At 50.5% G+C, this 16,083-nt stretch overlaps 1 protein-coding gene and 1 long non-coding RNA gene across 3 annotated transcripts in view; both read left to right on the top strand.

Annotated features, from left to right (window-relative positions):
- KIF3C (kinesin family member 3C) overlaps positions 1-11,091 on the top strand; it is a 38,778-nt gene extending 27,687 nt beyond the window's left edge. The window contains exons 4-8 of one of the 2 annotated variants that reach the window (XM_082217521.1): positions 1,605-1,723; positions 4,673-4,792; positions 5,853-5,994; positions 7,439-7,614; positions 8,911-11,091. In XM_082217521.1, coding sequence (XP_082073647.1) covers positions 1,605-1,723; positions 4,673-4,792; positions 5,853-5,994; positions 7,439-7,614; positions 8,911-9,004 — 651 coding nt within the window. In that variant the 3' untranslated portion in view covers positions 9,005-11,091. Of the gene's footprint in view, positions 1-1,604; positions 1,724-4,672; positions 4,793-5,849; positions 5,995-7,438; positions 7,615-8,910 lie in introns of both variants that reach the window. The other variant, XM_082217520.1, reaches the window with a different exon arrangement.
- Positions 11,092-11,291: 200 nt separating this feature from the next.
- Positions 11,292-15,048, top strand: LOC309529830. The gene is made up of 2 exons (XR_014218500.1): positions 11,292-11,472; positions 12,515-15,048. It is a non-coding gene; the product is annotated as an uncharacterized lncRNA (long non-coding RNA).
- The last annotated feature ends 1,035 nt before the right edge of the window (positions 15,049-16,083 follow it).

The raw sequence follows: 16,083 nt of genomic DNA, 5'->3' as shown, positions 1-16,083 counted from the left end.
ACATTTCATTAGTTTTACAATCCACTGAACATTTCAAAATTTGACTTCCTTCCCCCTCTTTCTGAGGTTCCTTAAATTTATTTTTTTATACCTTCTTCCTATCCAAATTAATTTAACTTGCTCATTTAATGATCTACTGTAAATATATACCCTTATGAAACTGCAGGTTGTTGCAATAATCATGCCAATGTTTTTATCTGTTTGCAAATTTATCTGTAAATATTGAATAAACCATTTTTGTTCTTTTATAAAAAGTTTGTTATTCATTTGTTATTTCTTATTCTTCTGGTAAGTTTTGCCATTTCTGCATATTCCATAAGTTTTTGCATCCATTCTTCCTTTACTCGGACATCTGCTTCTTTCCATTTCGGGGCAAGTGACATTCTTGCTGCTGTAGTAGCATACATAAATAAAATTCTATACAATTTAGGTACTTCTGTCCCTATAATTCCCCGAATAAAAGCTTCTGGGTTTTTTTTTTGTAATAAAAGTTATTTTGAACATCCTTTTCAATTCATTATATATCATTTCCCAGTAAGCTTTAACCTTGCGACAAGACCACCACATATGATAAAAAGAACCTTCTTTCTCTTTACATTCCCAACACTTATTTGATTTAGATTTATACATTTTTGCCTATTTACTCAGTGTTAAATACCATTGATATATCACTTTCATATAATTTTCTCTTAGACCATAACATGCTGTATTTTACATCCATATTCCACAATTGTCCCCATGCTTCCATGTCTATATTATGACCAGTTTCTATTGCCCAGTGTATCATTGAGGATTTTACTTGCTCATCCTTTGTCTCCCATTCCAATAATATTTTATACATTTTAGACAGCACTTTTACATTGCATTCCAACAGATCTCTCTCCAGTTGTGATATTTGTTCCCCAAACCCTCGTAGCCTATCTTTCTTAAATACTTCATTCAAATGATGATATTGTAACCATGTTGTGAATTTCCCAGATAATTCCTTAAATTTAATTTGTACTCTGCTCTCTCTTGTTTTAATAAATTTCTATAAGTCGTCCGCTCTTCTGTCAATTTGGCCATCAGTGCCCATGGCGGCTTGTGGCATTGTGAAGGGCACATGGGCTGGCAGTGGCACAACGGCCGTTCCCCTAAACGAGCGATGCCCATGGACTATATGGAACTTGCCGAACTGACCGGGAGACTCTGAGACCAGAGAGAAGAGACGGTGGAAGAAGACTGGAAGAAGTTTAAGGAATATTTGAAAAAAATATGTTAATATTTAAACCCTAGAATAGCTTTGGAAGTGGATATAGGCTGTAGGGTTAGAAGTAGAAGACAGGGTATTATTTGTAAGTGATAACATGTGAAGTTATTTTAAGTATGATTTTTAAAAAAGATGGTTAGAAATTATGATATATGTAAACTGCTAAAGATGAAGTAAAATGAAAATAGGTGGGACTTGGGGAAGTCAACAATGTTTAGAAAATAAGGATATGACAAGAATTTGTTCGTATTGTTTGTCTTTTCTGTCTGTGTTTTTTATTTGTGTTATAAAATGAATAACATTTTTTGGGGGGAAAAATAATAAACGAGCGATGCCCTTTTTCTCGCCCCGACAGCTCTATGCAAAACTCCAGGCCGTGAAGGCTGAGATCCAGGACCAACACGACGAATACATCCGTGTGCGGCAAGACCTGGAGGAGGCACAGAACGAGCAGACGAGGGAGCTGAAGCTCAAGTGAGTGTCCGGCAGGGCTCAGCTGGCAGCAGCAGCAGGGAGAGCCCAGCCCAGGAGGAGCCCAAGCCAAGGTTGCCCCCACCTGACCTCCCTCTGCTGCCCCTGCCACTCTCAGGGGCTGGTGGTCTGGAGGCCTGAGGGGGTGGGCAAGCGTGCCTCAGGTTGGGGGAGCCAAGCCAGAACCCACAGCTTTTTAGGAGCAGGTGAGACTCTACAGTGGGACCTTGGTTCTCAAACGCCTTGGTGCTCAAACAACTTGGAACCCAAACACAGCAAACTGGTTTGCCAACTTTTTTTTGGAAGCTGAACATGCTCCGATTTGAGTGCTATGCTGAGGTCTGTCTGTTTTTGCTATTTACTTTGCGTTTTTGTTTTTGCGGCTCTTTTTCATTTTGTTTTTGTGACTGTGGAACCCAGTTCAGCTACTGATTGATTGATTGATTGATTGATTGTGTGGCTGCAATACAATGGTACCTTGGGTTAAGAACTTAATTCGTTCCGGAGGTCTGTTCTTAACCTGAAAATGTTCTTAACCTGAAGTACCACTTTAGGTAATGGGGCCTCCTGCTGCTGGTGCGCCACCGTGGCACGATTTCTGTTCTCATCCTGAAGCAACGTTCTTAACCCAAGGTACTATTTCTGGGTTGGTGGAGTCTGTAACTGAAGCGTATGTAACCTGAAGCGTCTGTAACCCGAGGTACCACTGTACATTGTTGATTGCTTTCATTTTATGGATCAGTGGTCTCGTTAGATAGTAAAATTCATGTTAAACTGCTGTTTTACACATTGCTTTTAAAAGTCTGGAACGGATTAATCCACTTTGCATTACTTTCTATGGGAAAGTGCGCCTTGGTTTTGGAACGCTTTGGTTTTGGAACGGATTAAGTTTGAGAACCAAGGTGCCACTGTATTGGCCCTTAGCATTACCTAAGCCCCCTCCCTAAACTGGATGCTGCAGTATCTCGTTCTGGCCACCTACGGTGGGGGCGCTGGAGGGCAGCGGGTGGCCGGCCTGCTGACCCCTCCCTGGCGTGAGGAGGAAGGTGAGGGGGTTGACTTGTCATCTCACCTTGCTGGGCCCTGGGATGAGATGTCAAGGGCTCTGAGTAGCAGCGCTGGGATGGGGAGAATCGGGTGTCCCTGGAGGGGGCAACAGAAAGAGGGGGCTCCGGAGGAAGGGGGCCGTAGGAAGGACTTGAAGGAAGGCAGGGGAGCCAGCAGGATCCTGAGAGAGGGGGATGTTGCTGCTGCTGCTGCTCCAGGAGTGAGGGTGGAAGGTGTTTTGAAGACCAGGTTGACATCTCAGTGCAAATGGGGTCAAACTGCTTTAGCACAGCTCCTTGTTGTAGGAATGATCGCTGGGTGCGGAGCACACCTCCGCCCCCCACAGACAAAGCCACAGCTGTCTGAACATCATGCCCCCTATCTAACCTTTGCTGTCTTAGTGGTCTGTCTGTGACCTTTGTCTCCTTCATCATACATGGTTCAAGGGGAAACTGACGTGGTGGAAACAGGTGCCAAAATAACTTTGTACCACCCCATGATCTCGGGATTGGAAGATGTGTAAAGGTCACAGTCCAAAATGTATCTGACTGGTTTTGCATCTTGTGCCAATAAAAGGAGCCTCCACAGAGCTGGCCGGCAGCTTGCCTGTGCACAGCTCGCCTGCATTACCAAGTCCTGCCTCATGTCCTTCACTTCACTTGGAAGGGATGTCCTAAAATGTGAGAACACAAGGAGAGCCTGGCAGCTGGATCTGGCCCATCTAGTCCAGCATCCTGTTCTCACAGTAGCCGACCAGATTCCTACACTGGTATGACCAGTTCACACCTTTCAGAACACGTGATAAAATAAATCCACTGTCGCTCGCTTACTCACCCACTTGTTTTCATCGGCCCCCAAGCTGTCCCTGCCTTCAGACAGCAAGAGAAAAAAGAACAAAGGACAACAGTCCCACTTCACGGAACACAGGAATACAAACATCCTGTCTCCATCACTTCCCACTCTGTGGAGTCAAAACATACACCGTCATGTGAAAGACAACAATCCCATGACTGCAATCATGGAGCAGGAATTCTAACAGTTCCCACCTTTCAGAACAAGTGGCAAAATAAATCCACTGTCGCTCACTTAGTCACCCACCTGTTTTCATCTGCCCCCAAGCTGTTCCCACCTTCTTTTTCCAGCCGTGTGGGAATAAATAAAAATCTGAAATCCCCACGTGGGCAGGCCCCCCCTTCCCTCGGCAGCCTGCCTCCTGCTGACGCTGCCCATTCCATCTTTGCTCAGGTATGTGTCAGGGGCTCGTCCTCCTCTCAAGTAGGACCCTGGCAGAGACACATGCCCGACTGGCATGTTCCCTCCCTCCTGGTCGATCGTTCAGGAGCTTCAAAAGCTTTCTTCTGCCCAAACATCACAGCGACCGATGCCAACAGACACCGGCACACTGAGGGATCTGCAGAGTCTTCGCAGTTTGCGCGACAGACCTCAGCAACTCAGCATTTTGGCTAATCTACTTTATTTACATCTAAACATACATGGAGCACTGCAACATGGCTCCCTCTCTCTCTAGCATCAGACAGCAAGAGAAAAAAGAACAAAGGACAACAGTCCCACTTCACGGAACACAGTAACACAAACATCCTGTCTCCATCACTTCCCACTCGGTGGAGTCAAAACATATACTGTCATGTCATAGACAAAAATCCCATGACTGCAATCACGGAGCAGGAATTCTAACAGTTCCCACCTTTCAGAACAAGTGATAAAATAAATCCACTGTCGCTCACTTAGTCACCCACCTGTTTTCATCGGCCCCCAAGCTGCCCCCGCCTTCTTTTTCCAGCCGTGTGGGAATAAATAAAAATCTGAAATCCCCACGTGGGCAGACCCCCCCCTTCCCTCGGCAGCCTGCCTCCTGCTGACGCTGCCCGTTCCATCTTTGCTCAGGTATCTGATCATTGAAAACTTCATCCCCCCCGAAGAGAAGAACAAAATCATGAACCGCCTTTACTTTGACTGCGAGGAGGACCAGTGGAAATTCCAGCCCTTGGTGCTCACGCCAGGAAGGTGAGTTTCTGAGCCCTTCGGTGGGAGGGGGGTCTGCCGACAAGGGCAGAACTGCTCTCTGCCCAAGCAATGCCCCCCCCCAAAAAACACCTGGGTTCCTCACCTGGAGCCATGACAGTTGAGCAGATACCAAGTTCATCTAGCACAGACAGTAGCCCAAATGAGAAGCACCTCTGAGGACAGCCAGGAAATCCCAACCCTATGATTATTGTGATTATTATATTTATTTATATTCCACCTTTGCCCCAGACTGGGACTCAGGGCGGCTTTCCTCTTCGGGCTCCGGCTCACGAGGAGACCTTCCCAGGGCCAAAGAGGATGTGGGGAGGGTCTCTTCACAAGCCACGCACCACTTGTGGGTTCCCACCGCCATGCAAGTAGATTGCATGCAAGAGGGGAGTTGCCTGCATTCGCATTTTGTATTTTTTTTTCTGTTCTGAGCTGCCTTGTGATCTTTGGACGAAGGGTGCTGTACAAATATAATAATAATAATAATAATAATAATAATAATAATAATAATAATAATAATTTATTTGTATCCCCGCCCATCTAGCTGGGCTTCCCCAGCCACTCTAGGCGGCTTCCAACAAAATATTAAAATACAGTAACGCATCAAACATTAAGAGCTTCCCTGAACAGGGCTGCCTTCAGATGTCTTCTGAAAATCTGGTAGTTGTTGATCTCTTTGACATCTGATGGGAGGGCGTTCCACAGGGCGGGTGCCACCACCGAGAAGGCCCTCTGCCTGGTTCCCTGTAACTTCGCTTCTCGCAATGAGGGAACCGCCAGAAGGCCCTCAAAGCTGGACCTCAGGTCGGGCAGAACGATGGAGGTAGAGACGCCCCTTCAGGTATACTGGACCGAGGCCGTTTATTTAACAAATAATAGCAAATTTAACAAATAATAGCAAAATAATTAGATGGGGCAAGGCAGACGGGGAATCCTTTGCCCACCAACTCAGGAACAGGGTGGCAGAGATGTGCCATGCATTAAGTGCTGATGATCCTGAACCCAACCTCCGCCCATTCTCCATTCTTGGAAACCAATCTCTTTGCAGCAGCAGCGGGAGCGGAAGCAACAGCCCCACCACCACCACGGCCACCCAGATGAAGAAGCGGCCGACCTCCGCCGTGGGGTACAAGAGGCCCATCAGCCAGTACGCTCGCCTGGCCATGTCAATGGGCTCCCATCCTCGGTACCGGGTGAGCCGAGAGGACAACAGAGGAGGAGGAGGGAAGGGAGGGAGAAACGGGGTCTGGGGGAGGGAAGGGGACCCTGAGAGGACCGAACTTCCTGGTCGCAAAGCAAGCACTGCCCAGATGGACCGATGGAAAGTCTCGGGTCTGGAAAGAAACATCTACAAGGCAGCCGACAAGATTTTAAAATCCACAGCACAAAAGTACCGTATTTTTCCATGTATAAGACTAGGTTTTCCCCCTTAAAAATAATGTCAAAAATTAAGGGTCATCTTATACACAGATACATCCCCCCATTTTAAATCTGAGTCCCCCAAAATAGGGGGCATCTTATAAATGGGGGCGTCTTATAGACGGAAAAATACAGTAGATAGCAATCAAAGCCGAGATAAGAATACAGTAAGTCTGAACATTGGTGGCCAAACTCAGTCCTTCAGCTGTTTTGGGACTACAATTCCCATCATCCCTGACCACTGGTCCTGTTAGCTAGAGATGATGGGAGTTGTAGTCCCAAAACATCTGGAGGGCTGAGTTTGGCCACCACTGCGTCTTCTCTCCAGTAGCTCTTCCCAGTGATGGAGGACCTCAAAATAGGGGCGTCTCCGTATGGGAGGAGTCCAGGACCTAGACCGTTTGGGTCAAAGGCAGCACCCAGTGGAAGCCCCCTTCCTCCTCCCTGTAGCTGCCATTTTGATGGCGCAAACTCATTTCAGGGAACTCTGTCCATCTCCGATTTGGAGGAAGGTTCATATGGATTTGCAGGGACACCATCTCCTAGGGCTGTGGCTACAGCAAATAGGCTTTACACAATGGTCTTTGTTGCCACAAAGGGCTCACAATCCATGCTAATTCATGGGGAATTAGCAGAAGGCAAAGGTTATCAGTATTTCTTTACCGTCAAGATGATGGGGGGAATCCTTCCTTCCTTCCTTTCTCTCTCTCTCTCTCTCTCTCTCTCTCTTTCTTTCTCTCTCTTTTTCTTTCCTTCTTTTTTTAATTTTTAAAAAACATTTATTATTATCTGTCAAATCTTCTTTTTTTGTCTCTTCTTTCATGTTACATTTTCTACAGTTTCATTTGTTGAGACATTAGCATTACTTTAGGAAGAAAAGAGGGAAAGAGGTGGACATGATGAGTGAGAATCATGTAAAATAACGAAGCAAGTATTAGGCAATCCTCTTTCTAAATCCTTGGAGGGGATTTTTTTAGCAGAGGCAAGGTGGCTATCCATCAGAGATGCTTTAGTTGTGATTCCTGCCTTGCGGGGGGGGGGTTGGACTAGATGACCCTGGAGGGTCCCTTCTAATTCTACCATTCTGCAAATCGACAAGAGGACAAATCCCTCTTCATATTTTGGGGGCATGTGTTGCATTCACCCTTTTCTGCTCCACCTCCTTGGCAAACTGGCCTCTCCTTTCTGAATTTCCTCCCTTCCCCGATTTCATCACAGGCTGAGAATATCATGTTCCTGGAACTGGACGTCTCCCCGCCGGCCGTCTTTGAGTTTGAGATCACACGGGACCCGAGTGAGCACGATCCACGGGCTCTGCACCTCGAGAGGCTCATGCGTCTCGACAGCCTCCTGGAGCGACCGGCGGCGTCACGAGTGCGGAAGTCGCGGTCTTGGTGAGTGAGCAAGAGAGAGAGCGGTGATGGAGAAGGTTTTGTGGAGTGCTCATCTGCACAGCTGGGAGTGATTTTGAGGTGGAGACATTTTCCCACCAGGATGTCAGGAGCTCAGCCTACACTCGAGTAGGACTCTGGCAGAATCTGGGGCCACTGGAGAGGTTCCAAAGGTACGGCATTAGCCAAGTAAGAAGGTTAGGAATGGTCACCCAGGACCGGCATTTGATCTGTTCAGCTACGTGCCAGCCAATCAGAAGAGCAGGCTGGGAATCAACCGGGTTCTGGGATGCCCTGCATAAACAACAGAGAACCATGGGGTGACTTCAGGTCATTTCCCAGATTTGGGGGATTAACAGCTGTGAGCGGACATTTCCACTATGTCCTCTCTCTCTCTGGCAACGGAGAAGTTAAGGCTGCAGAGTAGGGGTCAGCAAACTAAGGCCCCCAGGCCGGATCAGGCCCACCTGGGTCCTAAATCCAGCCTGCGCCGCAAAGCCGAGACTCCTGGTGATGGCGACGGAAGGAAGAGGCCAAGCGGCGAAGGCTCTGCCAATCAAACGCCACGCCTGGTTTACCTCAGCGGCGTTTGATTGGCAGAGACGTCCCCACGCCGCGCCGAGGTAAACCAGGTGTGGCGTTTGATTGGCAGAGCCTCCGCCGCTCGGCCACTTCCTCCCTTCACCACCGCCCTGGTGATCCTGTGGGCCAGAGAGCGGAGGGGACGAGCTTGCGCTGCCGACTCGCTTCACGAGAAGTGGCAGCAGTGGCAGTGAGGAAGCCCATTTCATGCCACCGCTGCCAGCCTTTGGCGAATGAGGCAGGCGGCACAGTCATACCTCATGTTACAGCTGCTTCATGTTACGTTCTTTCGGGTTACGTCCTGTGGCGACTCCGAAGTACCGGAAAGGGTTACTTCCGGGTTTCGCCGCTCAAAGCTCAAAATGACACCACGCGCATGCACAGAAGTGGTGAATCGCAACCCGCACATGCGCAGACGCGCTGCTGTGGGTTGCGTTCCTTTCATGTTGCAATCGGGGCTCCGGAATGGATCCCGTTCACAACCAGAGGTACCACTGTATATAGTCCGGCCTTCCACAAGGTCTGAGGGACAGTGGACCGGCCTCCTGCGGAAAAAGTTTTCTGAGCCCTGCTGCTGAGTCTGGAGGGGCTGTTGGTCTGCCCTGGGTTCCTGGAAGGGGAGCTTGCTTGACGGACGCGGGGCATTTGGGCCGGCAGGGAAGAAAGAGGGCAACACGGACCCACACTTATCCCCTCCTTCTCGTCTCTCTCCTGCAGGTGCCAGGCTCCTCGTTCCCTGCCCTCGTCGACGACGCACGTGTCCCTTGCCTCCAGCTCACAGAACGCTGCCACAGCACTGGCTCACGAGTAACAAGGCCCCGTTGGCCCTCCCTGGCCCTTCCTTTCGCACATGGAGGATGAGGCTCCTTCTCCCGTCACCTGCTGCCTCGGAGGACACGTGGTCCAGGGACGGGGGTCCCCCTGCACTAACTCATCTTTGTCCGTAGCTACTTCTTGTGTGTGTGTGTGTGCGTGTGCGCGTGTGTGTCTCTGTGCGTCCATATGGGAGGATGGTTCTGGGGGGCCCGTCCCCCCGCCCTCTCTGGACTGTCGCTCTATTTATTTAACATATTTATTTATGATGTGTCTTTGTACGGATGCTGGGGGCGGGTTCTTCTTTGGGGCCAAGCAGCGTCCTCAGTGCCAGCTGCTCCCCTGGCAATGTTGGGGCAGCCTGGCACCACGCACAACCTTCCTAGAAGGCGGACTCTTGCTTTTTCTTCACCCTGTCGATGTTCTGAGCTCAGTACGGACACCTGTTTGGGGCAGGCGGAGCCCAAACCAATTGCACTCGGCTCCCAGCCCCCTCTGTTCCCTCGGAAGAAGTCGCTGCCTCCTTGCAGTGTCCCCTACGAGGAGTGTTTGGTCGGTGCTGGCAGAGCTTGGAGGCAGGATTCGACCTCCCTGCCAGCCACGGAATCCTCTCTGCTCTCGCACCAAGACCATCGGCTTCGCCTTGCCTTCTGTTCACCCAGCCAAAAAACACACCAAATGGCTCCACGCTGCACAGCGAGAGCCTAAGGACTGATTATGCAAGCAGATCTGTGAGGGGGCCGTGATGCTACGAGACCTTCTCACCAGCGCCAGTCACAGGCCCCCGCTTGACCCACCAAGCAACTGCAATGGCCAACATGGTGGGGACGTTGCATATTCCCTCTCCAGGACAGGAATCATCCATATTCTGACTGGGAAGAGACGTCCTGAAGTTAAGAACCAATCATGTGCCTCACATGGGGAGAGAGGCAGAGGGCCCCGCTCCCCTGAGAGAGCGGAGGGAAGGGCGCCTCTTGAGTTTTACTCGAAATTCATGGCTCTCTTGCAGCGGCAAGGGGGACAGGCAGCTTTGATGCAGCGTCCAGCTGGTGGCAAGGACCTCCTGGGGCCACGCTGAGGTCAGGAGGGGAAGGCAGAGAAATCAAAGAGAAAGGGAGAGGGCAAGGTGGAATAAACACGCCGCCACCACCAAACCCAACCCTCACGCCCCCTGCCTTTTCCTCATGGTCAGTGTCTCTCTCCATAAGTTGCCCTTTGGCTTCTAGTCAGTTAGCTTTGTGGCTGCCCCTAAAATTGGCCTGGGAATTTCCTAGAAATAAGCAAAACATATCCGCTTTCTCATGAGGAAAACCACTCTTTAGTGCTCAATCGGAACCAACGGCAATCTTCTTGTTCCGATTTAAGGCTAAAGAGTGGGGAGAGGGGCAAGAGGGAAATGGCTGAGACTTTGCTTTCTAGGCAATCAGAAGTGTTGATGAGCCTTCTCTCCGGGGGAAAGCCCGCAGGCTGCATTTAACTTGGGGAGATGGAGAGCGCTTGCTGCCTGGTGTGATATCTGCCAGTGTGCCATTGCACCAATCCTTACAATGCTGCTCCCAAAGACACCCCCGGTTGCCTGGGACTCGGCCACAAGCAGCCACCATGGGCAGCAAACGGAGAAAGGTGTGAGAGCACGAGAGCAAAGGTGATGGGATGGCCAGGAGGTCAGCAGGAAAGGTTTGGTGGGCAACCTTTCTTTGAGAGAGGGAAGTGGCAGAGTTTCGCAGTGCTTTGTATGATCCGCTCTGTGCCTGATGCAGCTTTTGTAGCAGGAAGACTCTTCCGCTCTCCACGGTCCAAGACCAGAAACCAGAGGAGGAAAATGGAGGGACTTGGTGAAAAGGCGGCTGTGGCACTGAGCTAGGGGCCGTGCCGTGGCTCAGACGGCACAGACACCTGCTCTGGGTGCAAAAGGTCTTGGGTTCAGTCCTTGTCATCTCTAGGGAGGGCTGGGAAAGACCACAGAGAAACCGTGGACAACCAGGGGTGCCAGTTGGTGCAGACCAGATTGATCTTGACGAAGCAGTGGTCTGATTCTGTCGACGGCAGCTTCTGATGTTCCTAGCTGGGCAGTCCCACGAGGTCAACCTGAGAGCACAGCCTGAAGCATTGGGATAATAATAATAATAATAATAATAATAATTTATTATTTGTACCCCGCCCATCTGGCTGGGTTTCCCCAGCCAATCTGGGCGGCTTCCACAGAAACCAAAAAACACTAAAATATCATACATTAAAAGCTTCCCTGAATAGGGCCACCTTAAGATGTCTTCTGAATGTCAGGTAGTTGTCCATCACCTTGACATCCAATGGGAGGGCATTCCACAGGGCGGGCGCCACCACCGAAAAGGCCCTCTGCCTGGTTCCCTGTAGCTTCGCTTCTCGTAATGAGGGAACCGCCAGAAGGCCCTCGGCGCTGGACCTCAGTGTCCGGGCAGAACGATGGGGGTGGAGACGCTCCTTCAGGTATACTGGGCCGAAGCCGTTTAGGGCTTTAAAGGTCAACACCAGCACTTTGAATTGTGCTCGGAAACGTACTGGGAGCCAATGTAGGTCTTTCAAGACCGGTGTTATGTGGTCTCGGCGGCTGCTCCCAGTCACCAGTCTAGCTGCCGCATTCTGGATTAGTTGTCGTTTCCGGGTCACCCTCAAAGGTAGTCCCACAGAGAGCGCATTGCAGTAGTCCAAGCGGGAGATAACTAGAGCATGCACCACTCTGGCGAGACAGTCTGTGGGCAGTAAGGGTCTCATCCTGCGTACCAGATGGAGCTGATAGACAACTGCCCTGGACACAGAATTGACCTGCGCCTTCATGGACAGCTGTGAGTCCAAAATGACTCCCAGGCTGCGCACCTGGTCCTTCAGGGGCACAGTTACCCCATTCAGGACCAGGGAGTCCTCCACACCTGCCCGCCTCCTGTCCCCCAAAAACAGTACTTCTGTCTTGTCAGGATTCAACTTCAATCCATTAGCCGCCATCCATCCTCCAACCGCCTCCAGGCACTCACACAGGACCTTCACCGCCTTCACTGGGAGGGTGGTCCAGTCTGTGGTGGGGCTACAGATCCCTCTCAATCAGCCCGACTCCCCAAGTGTCCTTCTTGCCGTTCTAGTCCTGGCCGAGGATTCTGCAGCTTCCTCATCTCTCGTTTACTCTGGAGCCAGCCCCAAGTAATAATAATTTATTATTTGTATCCCGCCCATCTGGCTGGGTCTCCCCAGCCACACTGGGCAGCTTCCAACAAAGATTAAAAATACATTAAAATGTCACACATAAAAAGCTTCCCTGAACAGGGCTGCCTTCAGGTGTCTTCTAAAAGTCTGGTAGTTGTTGTTCCCTTTAACATCTGGTGGGAGGGCGTTCCACAGGGCGGGTGCCACCACCAAGAAGGCCCTCTGCCTGGTTCCCTATAACTTGGCTTCTCGCAATGAGGGAACCGCCAGAAGGCCCACGGAGCTGGACCTCAGTGTCTGGGCAGAATGATGGGGGGTGGAGATGCTCCTTCAGGTAAGTCCCTGCGACAGCTAAAGGTAGCAGGACAAATTATTGCCCCCCATATGAGACCCCTCTTGAATGAAGCAGGGATTCGGATCCATGCCTGGTGGTTGTGCGTATGGAATTTGGCTGAGGGTCGTTCCAGGGGGCGGAGCAGCAGCAGCAGTTATTCCCAACTCCTGGATGCAGAACAGGGGGGCCTTGAGTTTGTGGTCTCTGCTTCTGAAAGGCACAAACCGCCAGAAGGTGGGTGGTAGGGGACTCTGCAAGCTGCTTTTGGGCAAGGGAATAGAAACAGCCTATTTTCTATGCTATGGTTTATTTATATACCGCTTTTTAACCCAAGGCTCCAAAAGCAGTGAACAACAATATATATTATTAATATAGATAAAATATATACTAAGAGTACAATGTACCTGGAAAACTCTCGATGCAGAAAAGGCTTTCCAGAGCTGGTCCGGCAGGAACCGTCTTGCTATGCAGTTTAACTGTGTTATGCCCCTTTATCCCTGACTGGCTGCCCTGGCTGCTCCCAGCCCATTCTGTGCACCGGCTGCTTGTAGGAGCTGCTGGCCCTCCAGAGATGCTGAGATGCCATGATTTGTTGGGGTCCTGCACGTGGCTGGGGAATTAATAGTGCCTAGTAGCAGCAGAGAAAGCTGTGCTATAGGGACTATAGGAGCTGAGGAAGCTGCCGTACACCATTGGTCCACCTGCCTTTGTACTGTCTTCATTGATGGGCAATGGCTCTCCAGGGTTTCTGACAGGGGTCTTTACCTGCCCTCAATGCAACTGGGGAGTGAACCTGAGACCTTCTGCATCCAAAGCAAAAAGGATTGTCTTTCCTGTTGGGCTGGAAGAAGTTGCTGGGCCAGCCAGAGAGGGTCAGGGAGGCTGAATGCTTACAAAAGAAGATGCATTTCTGAAGTCCAGCAGCTGGAGGAAGGCCCCTCTCGCTCCTTCACCTGTCTGAGAGTGGATTTGAATGAACTCTGCACTTCCTTGCCTTTGATTCCCATAAACTCAGAGATCTGGGCACGGCTCCGGAGGCAGGAACAAGCACACCCAGGGGAAGCTGCTTGGTTTACTTCACAGCACAACAGCCACACGCACACCAAAGGGACAGCAGAGACTTCTGAAGGCCAGCCCCACGTCTAGAGGAGCACCTGAAGGCTCAGCGGAGCTATTTGTCCTTTGTTTACCGTGGGTTAGAAAAGTGTGCTTTCTGGAGAAGAGAGGAGATGCGTCCTTCCCAGTTTCAAAGGCTAAAGTCGTTACTTCTCCCTGAGGAATTGTTTTCTACAAAGACGAGAGCAGCCATCGCATTGGGAACTACAATAGAACAGAATTATTTCCATTCCACCTGGATGGGAAATGGAGGAGGTCAGTGTGTTGAGGCCGAGCGACGCCTCCTGCGCTACAGATTTTGGCTTTGGGGAGTTGGAGGTGTCACTGGGAAGTTAACCTCACTCACACACACACCCCCACCGGTGGTGGTGCAAACAAGGGGGTCCAAGCTATACTTTTTACGCCAAAGCCTGCCATTTCCTCCTGCCATGTACTTTGCGTTGGGAGATCTCTCACACTCTGCGTTTCTCAATCCACCGCTGTGCTGCCAATAACCTCCAACGTCCTTCCTAGCACAAAACTCAAGGACAGCTGTAAAGAAATACTGTTATTTAAGACAGGAGCCAGTTCCCATTGGCGGAGGAGTCTCTGTACAAGGGGCTGCCACAACCTCAGATGTAGATTTCCGATGTTCTTTGTTCTTTGTATGTTGGCGAGTCTGTATTTACATATGAATGTGTGTGTTGGGGGTGTGTATGTGTTGCGTGGCTGCTTGTGGGTGTCCCGCCCAGGGAAACTGGAATTTGCGCTAATGTGGAGGGCTGGAGACTGGGGAAAATTCCAGAGTGGGGTGGAAAGTGGGAGGGACTTGGTTGGTCAGCAAGACAAGGGCCTAGACTGGGACCAAAATCGTCTGTGCCTGTTGCTGTGGTGGTGATTTACTTAGGAAGTCAAAAGTCGGTATACGGTGGTGGCCCATGCTTGTTGCTCTATACATATGAATATACAGGACATATTAAGCATAGTTATCTTATACATAATGTACTGGCAGAGGTTGTGGTCCCACACTCCCTCTGGTTCTGGGTGGAGAGCTCTTCACTACCCTTGTGACGTCGCTTTGATTTGGTGTGGGCCTGGACATTGTGGTGGGAGCACCCTTCCAAAAAGCCCAGCCCTGACAATAAAGGAATGAGCATTGTTGAAAAAGGAGACCCGATTCATTCATTAGCATCTCTCCTGACTTTGTTTTGGAGGGGGGGGGAGACACTTGCCCTAAACGATCCCACCATGGTCAGATCTGACCTCCATAGTAGAGCCCCACATCACAAGCCGGAAAAGGTCCAGGCCAGCAGAGAAAGTAGATGCTCAGGACAAACAGCAGAAAAAATGTGGGGCTGGTTGGGGGAGCATGACGAGAAAGCCCCAAAGTCTGCAGTTTATAACGATGAAAATAAAAGCGTGTGAGCTAATTAAAGAGATTTCGGATTGTGTCTGGCTGTTTCTTCGTCACAGTGGCTGGCTGGTCTTGTGAGTCTTTATCGGGAATCTTCTGCCCCCCCCCATTCGCTTCCCAGAACAGGGGCATCACAGTGCTGAGCTCTGATGAACACCAGGAGGCAGCATGTCTGGAAGACACGGGGGAACTCGCCATGTCATCAGCCGGGCACGTTATTCCTAAATGTCCAGGAAATAGCACGCAAAAAGCTGGCAGGCTTCTTGATGGATGGGGTTTGGCATGACGACATTTGGAGGGCCACAGGGACCCCCCCTTGCTAGAACTCCTCCTCTTGGTCAGGTGTCATGTTTGTTTAGGCATCATGTTATCCTACCTTTCCTCCAAAGTTCTCAGGTGAAATACATGGCCTGCCCCCTATTTATTCTCACAGCAACCTGGTGAAGCAAGATGGGTTGACAGACGATGTCTGACCCAGGTCCATGAGTATTGTAGCTGAGTAAAGGTAAAGGGACCCCTGACCGTTAGGTCCAGTCGTGGCCGACTCTGGGATTGCAGCGCTCATCTCGCTTTACTGGCCGGCGTACAGCTTCCGGGTCATGTGGCCAGCATGACTGAGCCACTTCTGGCGAACCAGAGCAGCGCACGGAAACGCTGTTTACCTTCCCGCCAGAGCGGTACCTATTTATCTACTTGCACTTTGACGTGCTTTCGAACTGCTAGGTGGGCAGGAGCAGGGACTGAGCAACGGTAGCTCACCCTGTCACAGGGATTCGAACCGCTGACCTTCTGATCGGCAAGTCCTAGGCTCTGTGGTTTAACCCACAGCGCCACCCGCGTCCCACATTGTAGCTGAACAGGGATGCAAAATCAAGTCTTCCTCCTCCATGTCCACCACCCCGAGCTGGATGGACTGGTGGGTCTTACTCAGCACAAGGCAGCTTCCTTTGGCTCAGGACCCCACCTGAGCATCAGCAATGCAGCACAGTCGCCCCATCTAGCTGTGGCAGGCCTGGTCTCCTCAGCAGGGATGACTCACCACCTGCCCCTACTTCTGTAG

The sequence above is a fragment of the Podarcis vaucheri genome (genome assembly GCF_965113315.1).
Source record: "Podarcis vaucheri genome assembly, chromosome: 3".
Lineage (NCBI taxonomy): Eukaryota > Metazoa > Chordata > Lepidosauria > Squamata > Lacertidae > Podarcis > Podarcis vaucheri.
This window is presented reverse-complemented; position numbering and strand designations above follow the sequence as displayed.